At 39.1% G+C, this 24397-nt stretch overlaps 1 protein-coding gene across 2 annotated transcripts in view; it reads right to left on the bottom strand.

Moving 5' to 3' along the window:
- Window positions 1–3024: 3024 nt before the first annotated feature.
- The window catches only part of kiaa1328 (KIAA1328 ortholog), a 24048-nt gene continuing 2675 nt past the window's right edge, over window positions 3025–24397 (bottom strand). Inside the window, exons 5-12 of one of the 2 annotated variants that reach the window (XM_014017027.1) lie at window positions 24063–24178; window positions 14570–14694; window positions 13180–13556; window positions 12878–13096; window positions 12652–12747; window positions 12450–12529; window positions 12112–12226; window positions 3025–5031 (exon numbers count right to left, since the gene is read on the bottom strand). In XM_014017027.1, the coding sequence (XP_013872481.1) occupies window positions 4803–5031; window positions 12112–12226; window positions 12450–12529; window positions 12652–12747; window positions 12878–13096; window positions 13180–13556; window positions 14570–14694; window positions 24063–24178 (1357 nt within the window). In that variant the 3' untranslated portion in view covers window positions 3025–4802. The remainder of the gene's footprint in view (window positions 5032–12111; window positions 12227–12449; window positions 12530–12651; window positions 12748–12877; window positions 13097–13179; window positions 13557–14569; window positions 14695–24062; window positions 24179–24397) is intronic. The other variant, XM_014017028.1, reaches the window with a different exon arrangement.

Consider the following 24397-nt stretch of genomic DNA (forward strand, 5'->3'; position numbering starts at 1 on the left):
TATTTTATATGTGTGTCTGTATATAGAACGGCTACCGACTACACGGTTTTGTAGATTTTAGCAGGAGTTTGAAGCATCGCTCTGCTTGGGAAGAATCGCAAATCTGGYAGCTCCCAAAACTGCAGGCATTCCTATCTCTGATTACCTAGATGCTGATACAAAATAACTTGTTTCTGAGGGATACACGTGAGCGAAAAATAACTCCATGTAAATATTATCTGAAAATGCAAAAAGCCACATCTCAGTAGCAGGCTTTAAGAGAATCAGGCTTAATGATTTTAGAGCGGGAAGAAAAAAAAGGGACAATTATCTTCGACTCTATTCCAGAAACATATCATGTACGCTTACACACACGCACGCACGCACACACACAAACACACACACACACACACACACACACACAAACTTCTCTTTGAAACTTGAACCAAAATGAAAACATCTCACGACCCCTTTCTCTCTCTCTCTCTCTCTCTCTCTCTCTCTCTCTCTCTCTCTTTTGCATTCAGTAAAGTGCATGTAGCGTATGGGCTGTCACCATGTCAAGGTGTGCCTTGTCACCTGCAGAATCTGCCATCCAGCACTGTGCTCCCAGAAAACAGAAAAAAAAGAAGCAAAGAAGAGAAAAAAAAAAAGAAAACCTGAACACAAACTACTGCAAGCAGCCAATGCGCTTTTATGATGTCAAAACCAGAGCCAGATCCATCAGCCGCATAGAGGAGTTTCAGTGCATGTCAAATATAACAAATCGTGCAATCACTGTCAATCCGTCTTAAAAAAATAAAAAATAAAAGCTTTCAGAACTCAAATTGACACAGCGGTTACACTTCATACAAAAGTGGGCATTAGGTAACCTGTTAATGCAGGTGCTATCTATCAAAGCTGTGTGCAGGGCACCTGGGACTCCCTTCCGCTGGTTGGAAAAAAGAGAAAGGTCTAGATAGTGCAGCTGGTCCAACGTGGCCCGGAACCGGACGAGAGAGGAGACTGAACCTCCTGGACTGAGCAGTGTAAACTTGATGGCCATGATGGTGCAGTGATGGAGATAATGGAGAGCTGGCTTCCCACAGAACGAACAAAGATGAGAGGTTTTATGAATCATCTGGCAGTTTTAAGCAATAGTTTCAAACTTTTAAAGAGGGCTTCTATGGAAATGTGATGAAGAATTCATATCCCACCAAATATTATAGTTTCTGACTGGATCAATGAGCTAATAGCTAGTCTGAGCAGAGCCAAGACCAAAGTGGATTGCCGCCATTTTGGAACTTGACTCAACGACGTTGCAGTGGTTCACGTTAATGACGTCTTACAAATTTTTACACGGCCATCAGTTTTGCATTATAATGTTATTTATAGAGTGTTTTGTGAGAGCAAACAGCAGTAGTAGTAGCTTGATGCACTTCTGGTAGGAATAGCACAATATTCCTACCAGAATAAGCGAGTAAATGTGAAACAAATTGCAGTATAAAAGGTTTACACAATGATATCACTGCTATGAAATTTTTGAAACCAGACTTGTTTTAATACTGCAACAGTCCACWTTGATCTTGGCCCCACTCGCTCACCGTTAGCTCCTGAGCTCTTTCAGACTAGAACAATTTCCCCAAACCGAGGATGTTCAAAGACTTATCTACGACAGATTAATTGTTCACAACCTTTCCACAGAACCCCACTTCAAAACGTCTGAACTACCGTTAAGTGTGACTCCCGGTTGACGCTCGACGTGAAGCATATACTTTAAAAAATGTTATATTGTCTTATGCAATTAAGTGTGAGCTTGACATTACAACATAACTGTCAGATGAAGCAATAATCGTTAAATGCCATTTACCAACTCCAACCGCTGCATCACCCAGGCTGGCTTTGTATTGCTTTAGCGTGCAGTTTCTTAGAACAGTCTACAAAAAAATAAATGGTATGAACACCTACTATGCACCTGCAAAAGGTTAACACACTTAGATTTATTGGACACTGCACATACTGAGCTGATGGGGAATTCGTAATGAATATTTATATATATGAATATTTATAAGGCTATATGACACTTTTGGAGACAATGCTTCCTGTTAGGTGCTGGTATAGGTTTTCCTATAAACTGCTCATTATGCCATTTCCCCAGCATCTGTGTCTAACCTTTTTTTTTTCCGCAGTTTGAATAATTTAACATTTACCTCCCAAATCCAGCCAGACTTAAAAAATAAAAATAAAAAACCACCACACACACACTACACATCCCAGGATGCCTCTTTCTGGGTTCTGAGTAGGGCATTTAGCACCAGCCCAGTGACCAATATGATCAGTCTTACTATGATGTTATAATTTACAGATTGGAGCTCAAGTTTACTCGAGTCATCAAATCGACCCGAAAGCATCAAGTTAAATGTCAAACATCTGCGCACCCCTGTTCACTGCCCCCTCGCTGCTTTGAGGCAAGATTTTTAAAAAAGGAAAGAAAAATGTGGGCTTTCCTTCGCTTGTTCATGTCCTCGTGCTTTCGTGTCGTGGGAAATAACGGGAGGCTAAAGGACAGCATGAAGCCGGCATCACAAGTTCATAAAAGCTGCAAGTTTACATGGGAAAAGTGGTTCAAAAGCTACAGAGCAGAAGTTTGAATATAAATATCTCTATAAATATATATATAAATATATACATAAACTGATGAATATATTGTAAATTGTTTCCTTTTTTTGCTCTTTTTCCTCTGTATATAGGTTTGCATATTTTATAGGACTTTTACTTCTATGTACAAGGACTGAATAAAGTACTTTAAATACTTTAAAAAATATAGATAAATATAATATATAAATATATATGAATGAAAACATAATGCTCATTAAAACCAGATACAAAAAAACAGTCACAAGGATGTGGTACAAACTGTAGGACTTGACCAAGGCATTTATCCAGAATACAGTCAGGGAGAGCATTGACCTCAGTTAGAGCTTACACACACACACACACACAGACACACACATCGACCTGTTTTATAAAAAAAAAAGAAGAATACAACAAAAAACAAACAACTTATGTGGGTTCTAATCATTTGATTTATTTATTTTTGTTTAGATGATTTGTTTAGAAGTCATGTTCGAGATGATATGCATGCTTTCACAGCATTATTTTTCTATGAGTTGGTACGTGACCAAATCGTTTTTATATGACATGCACGGGCTGCTGCAGCAGTGGTCCGCAGACGATCCTTGTTCCTGTCTGAGGGACCACACCTTCAGCCCTTCTTTGGTGATGGAGAAAGAAAATACAAACAAAAAAAAAGATAAAAACTCCAAATGACCAAGTGATGTCAGAGACAGATTTTAAACATTTATTTATTTATCTATTTATTTATTTATTGTATTTATTTATTTGTGCTGTTTGATCCAAGATCCGAGCTCTATAAATGCCACAGCTCTGTATGCTTCAGAGTGCTACTTTACATGACATCGTAGCCACTGTTAAGTATCCGGAGTTAACTCCTTTAAAAGACTGATTTTGGGTTTTCCTATCACTAGAAAACTATTCACAACAATGCAGTACAACACACAAGCCTTATGCATACTGTAATTATAGCTTCATACTGTACAAGAAAAAAAAGAGAGGTTGCTGAAAAAAATGCCAAAATTGGTCATATTTTTTTGGTTTTATTAACCATTTCTGTTCATTCTAAAAATGTTTAAACATTGTAGAGGGAAAAAAAGAATAATCTTCGGTTAAATTGTACATCTTCAACCAGATATTAAACCTGCTGTCAATTCTGTATGTAATCAGAAATCCACTGGATTCTTGTTAATCATTGATCCCTTGGTAGCATGAAACACTTAGCTTTTAAAACCTTTTTTTAAATGTTTGACAGAGCTCTGATCTTGTTCAACCGATGTATTCTGCCAAGAAGAAAATTCCATGAAGTCTGCACTATTTCATCAAAAGAAAAAGAAAAAAAGACAAAATTTGAGTTTCTTTTCCTTTTTCTTTTTTTTTTCTTCTGTGCTGTTGTCGGTCTTTTGTTTCTAAAGCTCAGTAGTGTTGCTAGAATCACATTTTACATCATGTGGTTTTTTTTCAAAAATGTTCTGGAAATCTACTGTATTTCCCAGTTTCAGCACAGATGGGAGAGTTGGGGAAATGAATGTTGCATATTAAAAAGCTTTGCCAGGTTCCTAATGAGCTGAGCTTCTGATTGGGCTGTGCGCTTTTAGGCCCCCGCYCCTGTTTCTCCAGACTGCACCATTCTCTGGTCCCCTGGACTCCTCTTTTTGTAATTTTAAATGAATGATGCGTCTCAGCTTAGCCCAATAATAAAGCACAGTCTAGAATAAAGCATTCTGTGTGGTGTCATAATTGCTGATAGCTCATCAGGAAAACAGCTTTTTTGTTGTTGTTGTTGTTGTAAAAATGCAGTGAAAGGAGAAAAGTGTTGGAACAAACCGGCTTCAAATTTACATGAAATTTCCGAGGTTGTGATTTATGCAGAGGACATTTGAGTCGGATTCAGAATGGACAATTGTAAGTCATGAGATTCAGTTTGCATTTACATTGCAGTGGTCTTCAGAGACAAACACAGTTAAGAGTTAAAAGTTTTCCTGAGGAAAAGAATGATTTCATTTACAAAAAGATCCAATTCTGCATAGATAAGCATTTATTTGTATATAAAATAAAACATCATTATAGCTCATAATAACACAATCTACAGGATTACATTTCTTCTAATGTTGGAGTGTTAACTGAGAATTAAAAGAAAAGCATTATAAAGAAAAGTAATTTGTCAGAATTAAGTGACTTTATTTTCTCGTGCTCCATTTTCCGCTTTGTTAATAAATAAAAAATATATCTTCCAGTATTTGGCTTTCTTCCAGGTCTTGTCGAAAACTCGGAGGATAATTCCCACTGGGGGTGAGCAGGGTGGATTCTGATGACTTGGGAGCGATGCGGGTCAATTTGGGTTGCGAAGTTCTGGGTCTTCGAGCACCCGGCTTACACTGCTCTGGGGCAGAGATGGGACTAAAAATGTCCAGGATCTCAACCAAAGAAAGGTCCAGCCTGGGAAGAAAAAAAAAAACAGAAAACTGCTTTGTGTTTTCTTGATTCGGTCTCATGGTTTCTTTCCCCACAAGCGACCTCCGCTAAACAGGTCGCTCCTACAAGTCCTTGTGTCTTAGTAAAACTAGTTGTATAAATTAGGGTTAAATGAAATAAAATAAAAGCTTGTTCCAAAGACTTCAAGCTGGAACAGGCTGTATTTTTTAACCCAGAACCTTGTGAAACCTTGCAGAGAGGCAATTCATTTGCACTGTTTTACTGTAGCAGAGTTACACTGCAGCTCCTTAAAATTAGGCGACACAAGCCGAGGGACAAACACCTGACATGAGGATAAGCTCACACTGAGCCCCCAAAATATTTGCCATTCACCTGTCGCTTGTTAATACAGACAATATGAAAGCAAAACTCTTTCCCAAGCACTAACAAAACCTTTCTTGCCAAAGTGCCAGGCAGCGTTAACAAGTCGAAACCACTGGGGCGTCCCCGCAGAAAAGCGCCGTTTCTTTGCAGGTGTGTGAACATAAGGAGGAGAGGACCTGGTGCCTTCTCCCCTGGAATAGAAATGAGGGAGTGTGCAGTGAAATAAATAAACCAAAACGGGGGAGATTAGGCTAATAGAGATTCAATCCCTCAGTCTGGCTGGCTTGATAAATTATTCAGTGTATACACAGTCGAACGACGGCCGTTCCAGATACAAAACATGAATTCTTTAAAGCACGCTCGACTGATCTTGCCAACATAATTCTCTGCTCGTTTAAAGCTGCATTGATTTGCATCGTGTGGCTCGGCACACAGCTCTCCCAGGTAGAGGCGGTCTTCAGGATCCACTTGTTGATATGCATGTGGGTGGTCAGCAGACAGACAGGYGGGTGAAACTTCTAATCAGGGCACATTTGTGCTCCTCCACACGTACCTGCAGACCTTGATATGTCATGTTTTCCAGACTAACTTGGAGGCAGCACGCATCAGTTGCTGAAAAGCGTTAAAAAGGCTATGTTTTRTGAACAAATGTATGCACATGTTTGAGCGTGAGGGAGAGAAAGTGAATGAGAAATGATAGCTGATGGGGGGGGGGGGTTAACGAAAAAGAAGCCGCCTGAAGTTTTTGTTTTTGTTTTTATAAGGAATAAAAATCTGTCCTTATTTGGTCTGCTCCCTGCCAACCCAACAGCTAAAAAATAAAAAATAATAAAGAAGAAGAAAAAAAAAGAAAGTGACTGGTGGTTGTCTGTTTGTATGAGAGAGGCAGGAAATGAGTTCTGCTTTTTTGGATGGAAAGGCGGGCAGAGAGGGAACGTGGGGGAGGAACTTTGGACGGGATGCTTCGCTCGAAATGTGAGAATTTGCATTTTTATTTGTTGATTTATTTAATGGACAGGCCTCTCAAACAGCCATCCATCAACAGGCGACATGTCTGTAATGAATAATGCATCACTTACCGGCGGTCACAATCTATAACAAGGGTGGGGGTGGGGTGTACAGTTTGGGCAGGAATGGGGGAATGGTGGCGGATGGAGGAGAGAAAGGAAGGGGGGGGGGTGCAGATACTGCATGAGAGAAATAGAATAAAAATAGATTTTCAGAGTTCAGCGTCACAAAGGAATAAAAAATCTTGGGAAAAGTTTGATAAAATTGTGTAAAAGGTAAAATATTTTCCTAGATCTAGATATACCTCGTCTTTTATTTTCCAGCTCCTCTGCAAACACTAGCCACCACCTTTTTCCCTCCCTCATAATTCTCACTGCTTATCTGGCTCCTCTCTTTCATTAAAGATAGCCGTCTCGCCCCGATGCCCCTTTTCATTTGCAGTCCAAACAGTAAAATAAAAAAAAAACTATAATGGCCACCGCGTATATCCCGCATGACAATTTCTAAACCAATCAATAGCAGGCGGGTGATGGCAGAATAAATGGAGATGAGATGGGCAGGGTGTGCTGGAACTGTCTCATTACTAACTAGCGCGGGATTCATGAAAGGATTAAGAAGGTCACTTAAAGTTAACACCCATTCAGGTTTTGCAATTTGCGCATCAAGATTGTAATGGTTATGATTAGACGGCCATCAGGAGGATGTTGTTGCCCGGTGGAGGAAAAAAAGAAAGGCTAATACAAAAGTCTTTGGAGAGGATATATTTCTCATTACAACAGAAATGGTTTTYGTTTGATTTTAACCTTAATCTATAGGGATGGTTTGGGAATCTTTGTTATACGACCCCAATTCCAAAAATGTTGGGACGCTGTGTAATCTCATAAACTCATACTAGTCACAGTAGAACATGGTAAAAATATTGAATATGTAAACTAAGAAACTACCACTTTCAAAAAAAGATAAGGTAATTTTGAGTTTTATGGCAGCAACATCTTCTTTAATTCTCTCATTAAAAAGATTACATATCCTTGAAAAAGGAAAAAATAACATTTATTATTTGATGCCCGTGATCTTTGAACCCTCTGATCGGCTTTGAAAACGGTTTTAATTCTGTTTTAGAAATCACTGCATGGGCTCAGGAACACTTCCACAAATCCATGTCCATAAACACAGTTTGCCATGCCATCCAAAATGGCTGATTACAAAAAAAGAACAAAACGCTACATGTGAACACCATCCAGAAACGCCATTTATGGACTTAGACAAAGTAGAAAAAAAAATCTATATTTGACAATTATTTTGGAAACTATTGTACATTTGGCATGTCCTCTGTTCTAAAGAGGAGAGGGACCATCTGCCCTTTTATCAGAGCACAGTTTTAAAGCCTGCCTCTCTGATGGTATGGGGGTGCATAAGAGCCACTGGCAAGTGCAGCTGACACATCTGGAAAGGCACCATCAGTGGAGAAACATATCTACGTGTTTCAGAATGCCTGTTCAAATGCAGATGATGTCTCTGTCAGGGAAGGTTTTGAATACTTCAGTAAGATGATGCTAAACCACAAACGTCGTCCTTTACAACAACATGACTTTGTAGTAGAAGAATCCAGGTGCTGAACTGGTCTCCCTGCAGTCCAACGACTCACCAAGTGAAACCATTCAGCTCATCATGAAACAAAAGATCCAGCCGACTCAGATAGAGTCCTACATCAGAAAAGAATGGGACAGCATTCCCTCCAAAACCACCATCAGAGATGCTTCACAGTGGAAAACATGGACCTGTCACATCTTTGTTGACATGTTGCTGTTATAAAAGTCTTAATAACCTTTTTGTTTTGTTTTTTTCTAAAATTGGTACAGTTTCTTGGATTAATCATTTGGCATGTTTACCACATTCCACTGTGAATAAAATATGGGTCAATGAGGATTATTGCATTCTGTTCTGACTTATATTTGACAAAACATGCAAAGTTTTCAGTTGTAGATTAACAGTAATATATATATTTTTTGAATTTATATATAAGTTTTTTTTTAATATAGCAAAGGATGGGTCATTGTGATTTCCAAAACACATCACTGGCATGGAGCTTGTATCTGATTTATTAATTACTTGTAATAAAGACTGCATGTTCAGACATTGAAATATTACACATATTGATATTGAAATATTTTATATATTGCACTGATTTCATAAAAACAATTTATTTCCATTGCAGTTTATCTTAATGACACTGGTGGATTTTTATATTTATCATAACATTACAAAGTAGGAATGAGTAATTTCCTCATTTTCTAAGAAAAAAAGGAAAAGTAAACCAGAAAACCTACAGCGGGTAAAATAAGTATTGAACACGTCACCATTTTTCTCAGTAAAATACATTACTAGAGGTGCTAATGACATGAAATTTTCACCAGATGTCGGTAACAACCCAAGTGATCCATACATACAAAGAAATCAAACCATAAATGTCCAGAAATGAAGTTATTTGTAATAATGTGGAATGGCACAGGGAAAAAGTATTGAACACACTTAATGAAATTTATCTAATACTGTACAAAAGTCTTTGTTGTCAATGACAGCTTCAAGACGCCTCCTGTATGGAGAAACTAGTGGCATGCATTGCTCTGGTGTGATTTTGGCCCATTCTTCCACACAAACAGTCTTCAAATCTTGAAGGTTTCGTGGACCTCTTCTATGAACTCTGATCTTTAGTTCTTTCCATAGATTTTCTGTTGGATTCAGGTCAGGTGATTGGCTGGGCCATTCCAGCAGCTTTAGTTTCTTTCTCTGAAACCAACTGAGAGTTTCCTTGRCTTTGTGTTTGGGCTCATTGTCTTGCTGAAATGTCCAGCCATGTTTCATCTTCATCATCCTGGTAGATGGAAGCAGATTTTTATCAAGAATGTCTCTGTACATTTTTCCACTCATCCTTCCTTCAATTATCTGGTTTGCCAGTACAGCCCCACACCATGATGTTCCCACCTCCAAACTTCACTGTTGGTATGGTGTTTTTGGGCTGATGTGCAGTGCCATTTGACCTCCAAACATGATGTGTATTCTGGCATCCAAACAGTTCAATGTTGGTCTCATCTGACCAGACTATATTCTCCCAGTATTACAGGCTTGTTTAAATGTTGTGCAGCAAACTTTAAAGGAGCTTCAACATGCTGTTTCTTCAGCAGTGGAGTCGTGCGTGGTGAGCGTGCATGCAGGCCATGGTGGTTCAGTACATTACTTATTGTTTTCTTTGAAACAATCGTACCTGCTAATTCCAGGTCTTTCTGAAGCTCTCCACAAGTGGTCCTTGGCTCTTGGACAACTCTTTTGATAATTCTTTTCACTCCTCTGTCAGAAATCCTGTGAGGAGCACCTGGTCGTGGTCGGTTTATGGTGAAATAATGTTCTTTCCTCTTCTGAATTATGRCCCCAACAGTGCTCACTGGAACCTTCAGAAGTTTAGACATTCTTCTGTAACCGATGCCATCATTATGCTTTGCAACAATAAGGTTGTGAAGGTCTTGAGAGAGCTCTTTACTTTTACCCATCATCAGATGGTTCTTGTGTGATACCTGGCCATCATTTGGGACTGAACCAGCTGATATTAACTTGCACTGACAAGGGGCAGGCTTGCTTTCTAATTACTGAGAGAGTTCAGCTGGTGTCTTGKCTTTCCATGCCTTTTTACACCTCCCTTTCTTCATGTGTTCAATACTTTTCCCTGTGCCATTCCACATTATTAYAAATAACTTCATTTCTGGACATTTATGGTTTGATTTCTTTGTATGTATGGATCACTTGGGTTGTTACCGACATCTGGTGAAAATTTCATGTCATTAGCACCTCTAGTAATATTTTTACTGTGAAAAATGGTGACGTATTCAATACTTATTTTACCCGCTGTACATCATACATTACTACTCTTAAAATAATGTTTTACCTCACCTACTACAACTACTATTGTTTATCATTTAAATAAGATACTGTTCTTTTTATAGCCACTGAGAAAGCAAGAGAGATTTTCTTGTTACACTTTGTAAAAAAAAAAAAAAAGAGAGAGAAATATGTGCTGCTTAAAGTCCAGTTACTTTAATAGGTTTGGGAGGTGAAAATGGATGGTAATAGGATCTGATAGCCTTGGTCCCCTGTTGGAGTTAATGGGCATCTGCAAGAGCTCACAGCTTAAACTTCGACCACGCAGTGCCTTGATTAAGAGTTAATGACTGTAAGAAGTAAACTTTGAGCTGTTTTGAAGAACTGTTTTTTTTTAAAAACAGGAATAGAAAAAAAGTCTAACAAACAGTATATTAGATTTTAAATAAACCGCCATACTTATGGCAAAAATGACTAAATATTTAACAAGGATAATTATTTGTTTAGATATACAAAAACTGGAATAGCTTCTCAGAATCTGATTATTTGCATTGAAGAATTCACAAGTTTCTACCTAGTGGAAAACAAGTGTAGAAGGAACACAGTGAGAAGAGACGCACTGGGGTTAATTACCGTTTAGTGACTGGGACTAAACCTGGTACTCCTCACCTCTTAGGTCTTTCTCACCATTTCAGTTGTTCTCCATCTGGACATAATCTCTCTTTCCTCGCTGCCCATTTTTCATGCTTCTTTCAGTGCTCTTGCACTCAAACACACTTTTAACATCTCTCCCTCACTCTGGCTTGCTCCGTCTCATTACTGTAGCAGAGCGAAAAGGGAGGGCAGTGTGTGCATCGAAGTCTGTTCAATTACACCTGCTGCAGGATCCCTGCTAGGCCGGCTAATGGAACGCAGCGTGTCTCCTGACAGGCTGGCCACAACCCCAGCCAGCCCAGTAAAAAGCTCCATTTAGCTTCTCGCAGCTCGAAAAGTTAGCCAGACGAAGAAAAGTTATCATTTAGCCACTGACACTGTGGCTGTTGTAGACCAAGCAAAAGCTGTACAGTCTAAAATTCCTATTTGTTTTCTTTATGCGTTTCAAAATTAATATTTCCTGAAAACAAAACAAAAAAAACTGCCTCGAGGAGTCACAAACAAATCATAAAATATTGCTAATTAAGTCCCCAGAGTCTTTTTTTCCTTCCTTCCTTCCTTCCTTTTTCCCCCCTTTCAGCACCTTTAACTGAATCTGGAGCTACACATTTCTGATCTGCGGTTTGCAGCCTAACAAAACCACCCACAAGTTCTTATTATTTTGGCTATATATTCTTTTACTTCTCACAGTTTCTATTTCCAGTTATGCTGGCTGCTTTGTATTAAAAATGACACATATTAATTATTGTACGTTTTCTGGTTTTGATTTAAAAATGGTCTCTGATGACAACAGATTTGATCTTGTGCACACTGCCCCATGATGAAATATGTTATGATGTCACCAGTCAGTGTGGACTGGAGACTGTCTTTAAAGTTAGACACTTTCATAGTACACATTTCTGTAATAACACAGAACTCAGATCAGAATTACAAAACCAACATGGATATTTGCCATTTTTACTTCCTTAAGGTGCACAAATGTGCTGTTGCTCAGTAAAGAACTCTTTATCAAACACTTGGACAGTAATAATTTAAAATATATTTTCTGAGAAATAACACTGGATAATTCAGCCTGTTAACTAGTCTTACTTTCAACATTTAAAAGTGTGGAAAACTTACAAAACTAAAAAACATTGGTAAATTTAGCAACATAATCAAAATGTTTAAGTTTAGTAAAGAGTTGCTTACTTGGTCTCAGGGGTCTTAGGGTTTGCAGACACAGAAGGGGGCACACTCAGGCCTGAAGAAGACTTTTCTGGAGACATGGGCATGTCTCTTTTGGACTGTCCTAAGGGATGTGCTGCTTAAAAATAAGATCAGTTATATCACCAACAAGAGCAGAGATTCTGGGAATAATATTAGTTTTATGAAGCTCATATACAGTAATTTTAGGTGGAAATGAAGAAAAATATACAGAAAATTAAAGTCTTGCCAAACAGAAATGTTATACGCTTCAATAAAAAATTGACTTCTATTTGTGCACAATCAAGCAAATAACCAGTTAGCTGAAAATAACACAAACTTACCGCTTGCACTGGTGGAAGGAGCCGAAACACTCACAGTGTTTATTTTATTCAAGTTTTGTGCTTCCGCTTCTTCAGACAGACTGCAGACCAAAGACAAACAAACAAAGCTAGCTTATTTCGGATATAAGAACATTCTGTGAGTGTATGAGTGTGTTTATTGGACATTCAAGGCGTGTCTGATTAAAGCTGCAGCTTTACTTACCTGGAGGGTAAATCCTGGTGGGAAGGATCCTCCCGCTCTGGCCCTGCGTTCCTGCTATTTGAGCTGCTGAGCTGAGCTTGACTGGGTTGTTGAATCCTTACAGACATAAAAAAAGAACAGCAACAGATATTTTAGATGTACAGATCACAGCTTTTTGATCATGTCGGAAGTAGTCCTCCAAATGTCACCACGTGTGGGTCATTTCTCTTTGGTTTGTGTGTCATACCTGCTGTAATCAAGCTGCGATTGTCGTAGCTGCTCACTCTGTCTGCTGAGCCTCTCCTCCTGCTCAGCCAGCCGTGCTTGCAGCCACTCTCGTTCCGTCTCGAGCTGCATCTTCTGCAGTAGCAGCTGGTGCCTCTTCTCCTCCCAGTCCTTGTGACCCAGCAGAGGCCTGGTCAGGTCTTCCTTAGMCTCAGAGCCCTTGATATTCCTTCTGTGCGGTCTGTGTGTAAATAAATATTCCATATTAATATCCATATCCAGGATATTTCTTGTACGTATCTTGAAAAACAAACACTGGTGTACCTTTCACATTCCTTCTGGCTAGAGGTGTCATGATGGCAGTTTACCAGACAGGAGCTGCTGTCACTTCTCCATTGCCGTGTTCTGCAGCCATTGTCATGACAGCTGCCTTGGCAGCACGTGTGTGGCTGCCTGCGCTCTCTTTTCTGATACACGTGTTGCTGGAATGGCTCAGGGTTTAGACTTAACTTGCTGCAATCGCAGGAAACTGAGGCGGGGTTTCTGAACATCTCTGCTGCCCCTCTTCTTGCGTTGCCACTCCGGCATGCTTGGGCCTGTTGTGCTTCAGTAGCAGCGAGGCTGAGGTACGAGCCATCGAGGAGTGATCCATTAGCTCTGCTTGCAGATGTCCTGCTGGGAGCTTCCTCACTACTGAGCACCTGAACAGAAAACCAACGGCAAAGTGATTTCTATTTGGCTGATTTAAAAAGCCTCTGAAGGTGTGATGGGAGTTTTTCAGCCAAAACAGACTGGTCCATAAAACTTTAATTTACAGCCAGGCAACAAAACTGAAATTCACTAATACCACATTAGGACTTGCTTACCAAACTAATTTGCTAATGTTGTAATGTGCCATAAAAGCTCCCCATTTGTTTGCAAGAGCCATTGAGTTTCCAAGTGCTGCCAAAGTACAGGTTGTAGAAGCAGCAGTACCTGGGCGCATCATGTGTAGACAATGATACGGGGTGGAAGCCACTGCCAAAGTGAGCTGCTCTGGAATGTTTTGGCTTTCCAGTGACACATTTCATACAAAAATCCAAACCTAACCAGTGCCAGTATGTCAGGAACTGACTATGAAATAAGCATTAACAAACCCCAGTGTTCCTGTTCTATAGTTCTGTTCTTGATTGTGTATTTTATAAAAGGTTGTAATCTACAGATAATGGGATGAAGATGTTGAATTGTAGTTGAATAAACATGTAACCCCTGAAAGATTATAATAAAAGAGAGAATTAAAAAAAACAAGCAAGCATAAAGAGAAAAGCCTATCTATTTTATGAAAAAGGAGGTCCAGAGTGCAGGCAAACACACATTATTCATATAGCAACTGCAGGACGGTGGAGTTACCCAAGGCATTTATACCCACAATGACCAAAGTAAGAGTTTCATCTTTGCTTCTGAAGTGTCACCTTAAGAGAGTTTTCATCATGTTCTTGTCATAAAAAACAAGGCATGATGTGGACTTTAGTGATTTGTTCTGATTTATGATGACACTGGGCAACGTGCTGCAGCGTGGGTTTCCCTCATTCCGGTTTTTGTGCTGGAGGTGGTGATAAATGTCAAACAGGGCTGCTCTTTAAAAGTGCACCGACCTTCAGTTTTATTTTACAGTTTCCACTGTATGTGCTCCAATATCAGAGAAGCACACAAGCATCCCACCCGCACCCCTTACCTTACTGTGGTTTGGAGGCTGGCTGAGCTCAGCAATGGACTGGTTGAGCTTGGCCTGTTGATGAGTTAGGTATTGTTGGTAGAGCCTGAGCAGCTCCTGACACTCTCTGTACTGTTGCTGTAGGCCTGAAGGATCAAAGGTTAAGTAACAACATGGAAMCATCATTTGGCTTAAACAACAGAACCTCTTCCAGAAATTTAGCCAAAAGATACAGTAGAAAACTCTGGGTTCCATGAAACTGCCCAAACAGATGCAGACTTAAATATTTATTATAAAACATTTTTTATTTACAAAACTATTTGAATTAAAGACCTAGTATTCTTTAAAGGAATGCATGTTGCCCTCCRTCTAGAAGCATCATATGCTGTCATAGTCATTTTGGTCAAACTATGAAAAACAATGTACAATCTCTTGCGGTATTGTGAGACGTCACGTTGAGAGTGCGTGTTTGTCAATGATTCTTAGCTATTACACGCCACAAATTTTAGAACAGTATTTGTCAAGTTTACTGAATTTGACATTTTTGTGTTTTTTTTTTTTTATGTTTTGTGGCAGCCATCTTGAATTGGGTTGGCTCCAAAAGTTAATCCATCTAACGATTACAATGTCTGTGAGTTTTATTAAAATTTGTTCCACATAAGCAAAGACATTATTGTCCAACTTCAACTTTTAGCAACCAGCAATAACCAAGATATTGCCATGTAAAATAGAGAGAAATTATTGTGTAGTGCTTATAACCAATGGTCAAAAACATGTTCTGTGATAGGGAAAAAAAGGTCAGTTCCACCAAAAAAATTAATTAAAAAACTAAATGGTGGCTTTTAATGGAACATATCCACTTTTTTAGCTGTTCAGTATATTTTATTGTGTATTTGGAGTCTATAGGAGTGCAGAAAAGTTTAATTTAATCTAGTGCTGCGTAGATGTCTTTATATTTTGTTTGAGATTTTTTTTCAAACTGTTAAGTTTTTTTGTGATGTTTTCCAAATTATTATGTCACAGTATTTGCGATGTAACTTCTAAATAATCTCTTGATGTACCAACTATAATCCTGTCATCTTCATTCTCGTCTCGAACTAGGTCAGACTTTGGCTCTAACATGTACGACTGGAAGTTTGACATCTTTTAATTAATTTGTAAATAAAACATTTTTGAGCCACAAAATGGTCGTAAACCCCTCTATCATACTACAATGGACCGCTCTGGAAGCTGGAAGGGGCTGGGTGTGAAGTGCCTTGTTTGAATTTAAAGAGACACATCCTCAAAACAAGTTGATCTGAGACACAGTTCAGAAAAGGGGTGAAAGAGGGGCTTGTGGAGTTACAGTAAGGAGGAATTCAGACCAAAGTATTGCAGCTCCACTTTATATAGACCTCAACTAAATGATTTGAATATGAAAAAGAAGAATTTAAAAGCATACGTCTCCTTTAAACAGACAATCTGAACGAAAACCTTTGACCAACTACACACCAGACCAGAAAAGCAGAGAGCAGCGATTCTACAAAAGGAGAGAAGAGTCCAGCAAAACCAGAGTTGTTGTTGTGGCGTGTCGCTTTCACCATCTGGGTTGAGCCAAGCTGGGTTTGGCTGAGCTGGGCTCTGCCTTGCCAGGCTATCTGCCAGACAGAGAGCTGGCAGCGGCAGGAAAACTAATCTGGAGCGGGACTACTGCTGCGCCTCAGGAGCCCACTAATGACGGTGGCAGCGCCGCACCACATCGGCACATACAAAGATAATGAGCACGAGAACGAAGAGGCTGCACACAGACACACCCACGCACATTCAATAATCAAGCCTGACGTCCTGATGCACACACCAAAACAGCGAGACACAACAGCGCAAACCCCCCACATGCACTGTAAACAGCCCACACACAAACACAACAATAAAGCAGGAAGTGTACAAAGCAAGCCGAACACACACACACACCCCAAGCTGACCATAAAGTGTATTCCTCCAGGCCATATCTTTTTACGACAGTGGCCGTGCTCCCCCATCTGATGAGTTTCTCAGCATCCATTTGCGAAAAGCTCCCATTTAAAGAGAAAATCAAAGTTCAAAGTAAGAGTCTTATTGAAGAAATAGTTGGCGGAACACTGAATAAGAAAACACTTTGCTTGTAGGAAGACTTCAATCAGGCTGTGGAAATGAAACTGGGTAAGAGAAGAGAGCGAGGATGACTTTGAATCGAGGAGCAGACATCAGACAAATGTGATGCAGCAGCTTCCATAAACACTGGGAAAATGTGAGAGAACACTTTGATTAAACCTATCGTCTAACTCGGGCTCCTCGATGCCTGCGCTGATCTCCATGAAAGCAGTGCTGTATGGAAAACTTAAGGACATCACAAGGACATCACATCCTGGAAATCTGCACTGGGGAGCTCTGTTTATGCAGCATGAAGGATCTTAAATGGGAGAGAAATGGAATACGGTGCTAAGGTCACACCTCACCAAAACCTAAGATAGAATGTGATGTGTTCAATTTAACAAAATAAAAGTCAATAAAACGAAATACAGGCAACTTTCATCTCACCATTTCACATAAATGCAACTTTGTTTTGTTTTTAAATCAAATTTCTAATTTAAACCCACATAGTTGAGGGCAACTAATACAAAAACATTTAACAAACTGACAAATTTCATAAAATCTAATTTAATAAGGAATAGCAGTTTATGTGTGGTCTAAGGTTGATGGAGTTGATGTTAACTATAGATATACAAGTGGTTAACTTGTATTGACGTTCAAATTATTACACAAAACTACTTTGGGAATTTCACTGAAATCCAGTGGTTTATGAGATATTTTGCTAACAGATGAACAAGGCTGAAAGATGTCGCTCAACATGCTGCTCTCGACGTACGAGACGTTTTGAACTGAGAGAGCATCCTGGACAGGAAGTGAAACGTCTTCAGCTCCACAATCAAAGTCCAGTTGTTGTTGTTGTTTTCGGTCTATGTGTTGTAGGTGATGCTCAGCTGCTACCACACCAACTTTTAGCTCAAAATTTCTAAAGCTAGCTGCGTTTTAGCCACTTCTGTGTTTTATGAGGTCAGTTAGCTCGAACACTCATCTTGAACTGGGTTGTGTCCAAAGCTCAGTCAGTTGTAGAAGTAAACTAGGGCTCCCATGATTAGTCGACTAGTCGATGACTAATCGACTATTAAAATAGTCGACGATTAATTTAATAGTCGATTAGTCATTTTTTGTTTGTTTTTTTTTTTTTGTTCTTTACTTTGTTTTTCTCTCCAAACTGCTTTGACACCTTCCACTGCCACATCTGCCTTTCTGTCCTTGACACACATGCACAGTAGTGGTAACTGGGGTAGGCCGTGGACGTCACAAGACATTATACAGACAGGCTCTGGTATCATGGCTACCCRGCAACGSAGCTCAAAAGTGTGGGATCATTTTATGAAAATGAAAGAGAAACCTGTGTAATATCTGCAAGGCAGAACTTGCCTTCCACGGCAATTATTTTTAGTTAGCATATAGCTAAAATCTAACCATGGTTATATAATAGCAGCTGCATTCTGGCGCGATAAGCTGTATGTTTTATATTCAATTAACGTATGATCCGATTAGTCGACTAATCAAAAAAAGTAATCAGCGATTAATCAACTAAAAAAAATAATCGTTTGTGGCAGCCCTAACGTAAACATAGGATTACTTTCTCCAAGTTCCATTAAACACCAGCCAGAAATTCAAGAAAAAATTTGCTAACAAGCAGTGTTGTTTTCAATACTAAATGACAAAGTGGAGGTTATTATGTATTTTTCAGGCACATAGTTACAATTCTATACCGCAATCAAGTAACTGTTATAAAATATGCTGTGTATTTCAAAAATAAAACTCACTTTGCATCATAGTCTATCTAAACACTTTGAAATGGTCTTCTGTCTCTTTAAGAACCTCCTACCATTTCAGATACTCCCACTACAGCACAACTTCACAACAATGCTTCGGGGGAGGGGTGCTCTGTGGGGCGGGAGCTCGGCTGCGGACTGAGCTCCAGGGAGTGGCATTGTACAAATAGGCAGTGCTTTGTACCAGCAAGTAGTACAGCTCCACATGACTACATGAGATTCAAGGATTGAGTCAAAGCCACACTCTGGGTATGTTTTTGATGAAGGAATGATATTATAACATGATATAAAGCTCCAAAAAGTAAATTTTGCATAATACCCCTTACAGATTTTGCACAATCTGTTTGAGGTCAGAGCAAAAGTTGGGGATTGGGCTTAGCTACTACCACATCAAATTTTAGCTCACCATCTGTAAAAAAAATTTGTGTATGTTTACTAAAACTTTTCTGTTACTGTAATTATTGAACAAGGTTTGCTCAAAAAGCTAACACGTTGTAGAGGTCAATTATTTTCTGAAGATTCATTCAAATCTGTTGTGTGACTCGTGAGATATTTTGCTGACAGTACAGACAAACACACAAACGGTACACACCACAGAGATACAAAGCAAAAAAAAAAAACACTTGCTTCCAGCAATGAGCAACAATAAAACTGCCTGTTAACGTAATCAAAGCTGGTGCCATAAGGTTTCTGAACTGATAAGCTTCCATCCCTCAGAATGTCATCACACTAAACACACCTCCTCCACAGCCTTGGATATCATCCAGTGGGAGCACTCTGCAAACCCCCCACCCCCGCCACCCGTTTACATCCGAGCTACAAAGTGCCGACAATAACTTACTCCACCCCTCCTGCTCCAAAAATACCCCGAATCAAGGGCTTGGAGTGAAGAGGCTTCAGACGGGGCCTGTCAAAATGATTCACTTCCCTGTCAGGCTGAGGCTCAAATGAAATAATGAAATCCATTTCAAGGTGGAACAAATTTGCACAGGAGGTGTGGGGGTATTTTAAAGTCCGCTTTAGTACTCGGAGCCAAACAGATTTGAGCATGAGCAGGAATGCAAAAGAAAACAGAGGAAAAAGACGGATGCATGATGCGTGCTGCTGAATGCATGAAAGTGTGTAAGGAAGAAAGACGGAGCTAACAGAAGAAGACGACGATGATGGTTTACATAACTGCTTCAATAGCACTGATTATGAAGGGTATAGTTCAGAATGGAGATGTAAATGAACAACAGAAAATAAACCAGCATTGTCACATTTAAGCCAATTATCTAGAAAATGCTTAGAAATTTCAAAGTCCATCCTGAAAAAATTACTGTCTGCGGTTTTCATGACTTAATAATCACAAGCCAAATGCAACAGTTTGGAAGCAATGACCAAGTTGTATCTTACAGATTCATTAGGCAGGCTACAGTGGTTTGCAAAAGTATTCATACCCCTTGAACTTTTCCATATTTTGTCACATTACAACCACAAACATAAATATATTTCACTGGAATTTAATGTGAAAGACCAACACAAAGTGGTATACAATTGTGAAGTGGAAGCAAAATTTTACATGAATCAAAACATTTTTTACAAATAAAAAACTGAAAAGTGCGACGTGCAAAAGTATTCAGCCCCCTTTTCCCTGAGTGCAACCAATTGCATTCAGAAGTTGCCTGATGACTGCTAATGACTCAAAAGGGTCCACCTGTGTGTAATCTAATCTCAGTACAAATACAGCTGCTCCGTGACGGCCTCAGATGTTGGTTAAGAGAATATTGGGGAGCAAACAGCATCATGAAGTCCAAAGAACACACCAGACAGGTTAGGAATATGGTTTTGGAGAAGTTTAAATCAGGCTTAGGTTATAAAAAGATTTCCCAAGCTTTGAACATCTCACGGAGCACTGTTCAATCCATCATCCGGAAATGGAAAGAGTATGGCACCACAGTAAACCTGCCAAGACAAGGCCGTCCACCTAAACTTACAGGCCGAACAAGGAGATCACTGATCAGAGAGGCAGCCAAGAGGCCCATGGTGACTCTGGATGAAATGCAGAGAGCCACAGCTCAGGTGGGGGAAACTGTCCACAGGACAACAATTAGTCGTGCACTACACAAATGTGGTCTTTATGGAAGAGTGGCAAGGAGAAAGCCATTGTTAAAAGAAAACCATAAGAAGTCCCGTTTGCAGTTTGCCAGAAGCCATGTTGAGGACACAGCAAACATGTGGAAGAAGGTGCTTTGGTCAGACGAGACCAAAATTGAACTTTTTGGCCACAATGCAAAACGCTATGTGTGGCGGAGAAAGAACACTGCACATCACTCTGAAATCACCATCCCCACTGTCAAATATGGTGGTGGCAGCATCATGCTCTGGGGGTGCTTCTCTTCAGCAGGGACCGGGAAGTTGGTCAAAGTTGATGGGAAGATGGATGGAGCCAAATACAGGGCAATCTTGGAAGAAAACCTGTTGGAGTCAGCAAAAGATTTGAGACTGGGGCGGAGGTTCACCTTCCAGCAGGACAACGACCCTAAACATAAAGCCAAAGCTACAATGGAGTGGTTTAAAAAAAAGAATATTCATGTGTTAGAATGGCCCAGTCAAAGTCCAGACCTAAACCCAATTGAGAATTTGTGGCAAGATCTCAAAACTGCTGTTCACAAACGCTCTCCATCCAATCTGACTGAGATTGAGCTGTTTTGCAAGGAGGAATGGGCAAGAATTGCAGTCACTAGATGTGCAAAGCTGGTGGAGACATACCCTAAAAGACTTGCAGCTGTAATTGCAGCAAAAGGTGGCTCCACAAAGTATTGACTCAGGGGGGCTGAATACTTTTGCACGTCGCACTTTTCAGTTTTTTATTTGTAAAAAATGTTTTGATTCATGTAAAATTTTGCTTCCACTTCACAATTGTATACCACTTTGTGTTGGTCTTTCACATTAAATTCCAGTGAAATATATTTATGTTTGTGGTTGTAATGTGACAAAATATGGAAAAGTTCAAGGGGTATGAATACTTTTGCAAACCACTGTATCTGTACAAACAACTATGTGTCTGCAAAATATGCTGTAAACCTACGAAATAAACTAACAAAAAAAAAAGACTCAAACACAACTCACAAAGCAACAATATTTTTTTGTTTAAGCAATGACATAGTGAGCATAAAGTCTTAAAACTTGAGCTTATATTAAAATGAATAGATCCTTTCAGATGCTCTTAAACCTACATGTCATCACCAAGTGCCAAAAGGTGAATAATGTTTTTACCTGCGTCTGTGAGTGCATGTGTTAGTGTACCTGTCTGTAGTCACCATATGTCCGAACCAGTGGAAGAAATTCAGAGATGTTTTAATCTTTAATTATGAAAAACTGATCAACTTTTGGAGTCAAAAATTTCAAACTTGGAAAGCCACCATGCAATTTTTAAACAATGCTAGGCTTTTATTTGTATATTAGTTACCATAAAGTAAGTCTAAACTTTGCATTAGTGCATAATGATTTGAAAAGAAATATCAATGTACTTATATCATGTACAATAGTATGCAATTTTTTTAATTCTGCAAAAATGTAGGTTTTACAGCTGTAGCATTTTCTATACAAGGGAATAACACGGGGAACATCCTGACCTGAACTTAAATGGGATATTTTTGATTAAAAGTTACTTTTTAAGGCAAGCTGTGCAGTCATTAGGGACTGCCACCTTTAATGGTGTTACTATAGTTTTATCAGTGTATTCTGTCTTGTTCCCCAGCCTTGATGAGTGCTGTGGGCTGTTTTGTGTTTGTATATTAAACTGGTTATTTATGTAATTTATGTAACTTAAACATCTTTATGTTTATGTATAACTTTATGTAACAACCAGAGACAGAAACTGTCAGATGTGAAAACATTGACCTAGTTTTTAGTATAATAAAAAAAGAAAAAAGAAAGAACACAAATTTCCTTAAAATCATCCAATATGTATACGTATTTTCAAATAACAGGCAATGATTCCTTTTTCTACAAACTCTCAGTTACTTCTGACTGTTTCCAGTGTCAATATTTAGCACCTAGTGAAGAACTGTATACCGTTTTTGTAACCTCTGCCCGGACCAACATGCCTTTAAGTACAAAATTCTTCTTTCCTATCTCAAACACAAATTTGGTTCTATATGCCAGTCGATTGCAAATGTCAGCTGAATATCCCAAATATCAAGGGTACTTTTCCTTCTCATCCTGGGTGGCTTGAGGCTAAAGTATAGTACCACATCCTTTATACCTCAGACAACCCTGAGTCTTGGTTAGATAAGATAAGCTGGGGCGTAATGGAATTAGACTTGACAAGACTCTCACTCAGTGTGTTTGCCTTTGGTGTCTCCTTAACCTTTTCGAAGAAGTGCCGAAACCTCCTGCCTGAGAAGAGCCTTCACGAGTCTCGTGTACACTTTAAAGACTATGCCCCCCCCCCCCCCCCAAGAAGCTTGGGTTTGACTACCTTTTTCTCTCAAATACCTTTAATAAAGTTAAAAGTTCAGCGTAAATGCCAAGTCTCCAAGTTAAAGTGCTTTTAATGGAGTTCTGCTCTTCTAATTTTACTTGCTGCCATTGCCAATCAGACAAATTACCAGATGAGTCAATTACGCTTTATTGTTTGCAGTCTTTTTAACTAAATATAGACTGATGATAATGATCTGGTGTGATCTGAGCAGAGCTGTTGTGACAATGTTATACACCTACCGCATTAGACAAAGAATCARCTGGTGGCCCATCTGATCTCATATCTCAGCAGAGTGAGATATTCTGAACTCACAGGGAGGATTTGCAAGAAAACACAAGATAATAAATTAATATTAAAACTCATGTTTAGAGTCTAAGATAATTCAAGCCGTTCAGACCAAGACTCCAACCGTAAAATTGGTTCTGTGCAAAACAGTAGATAAACTCCAAGAAATTGCATAGAACAACTACAGCAAACATCAAACAATCTGAATGCATCCATTTCTGTGCCTTTTGTGTCAGACAGAAAAGTCCTGCCTAAATCCTTAAAATAGATTTAGACGAGACAACACTGCCCCCTGCAGGATTGCTTCAAAATAGCACATAGGTCAACGCAAATAACTTATGTGCATTCACTACATCATACACTAACAGGCCAATATCTGATTTTCAAAGAAAAAATTATACTGGATGCTTTATCGTTTTAACTAGTACAACATCAAACTTTATCAAATATTACTAAATCAATATTAAGTATTATTGCCCACTTTGTGAAACCTGTATGAGAAGGTAAGTATTTTCTGACTAACATACTTTGGGATTATGCAAGGAATTTTGCTTCTTATTGTGCTTCATAATCTAGGAGATGCCATAGCACGTCATTGCAACACAAGGCACTAAAGAGCAATTAGCACACAGTGAAGTACAAAAGAATCTCATTAAAAAATGCAAAGTTGCACGATAATCACTCAAAGACCGTTAATAAATCAACCATCTACATCAGAATTTCATTACCTCAGTGATAAACTGTAGCCATTGAAGCTTTCTCAGCCCCATCTTTCTTGCAATAAATGACACAGTTGACAACTATTTTTTAAATCATGTGTTGCTAATGGCATTATCTGATTCTCAATGTTTTCTGTGTATTATTGAAAGGATACTCTCCCTCTCCTGTGCTATCATCAGGTTCTGCTGCTCCAGCTGCTGGACCTTGCGTTCAAAATTCCCCTGTTCATCTTTTAGACGCTGCACCGACTCCTCTTTCTCCTCACTTACTCTGGAGAGAAACAAAGACCAGTGTTAAACAACAATGTGTTTATGTTACATATTTAAGAGACTAAAGAAATGACATAAAAATGTGCGAAATTTAACTACAGATTTCATTGTGACTTTAAACATGTAACAGCTTGCTGGAGAGTGTGTAAAATTACATATGTGCGTGTATGTGTATGTACATATGTATACTGTATGTGTGTGTGTATATATATATATATAT

This window comes from Austrofundulus limnaeus, unplaced genomic scaffold (assembly GCF_001266775.1).
Source record: "Austrofundulus limnaeus strain Quisiro unplaced genomic scaffold, Austrofundulus_limnaeus-1.0 Scaffold160, whole genome shotgun sequence".
Classification (NCBI taxonomy): Eukaryota; Metazoa; Chordata; class Actinopteri; order Cyprinodontiformes; family Rivulidae; genus Austrofundulus; species Austrofundulus limnaeus.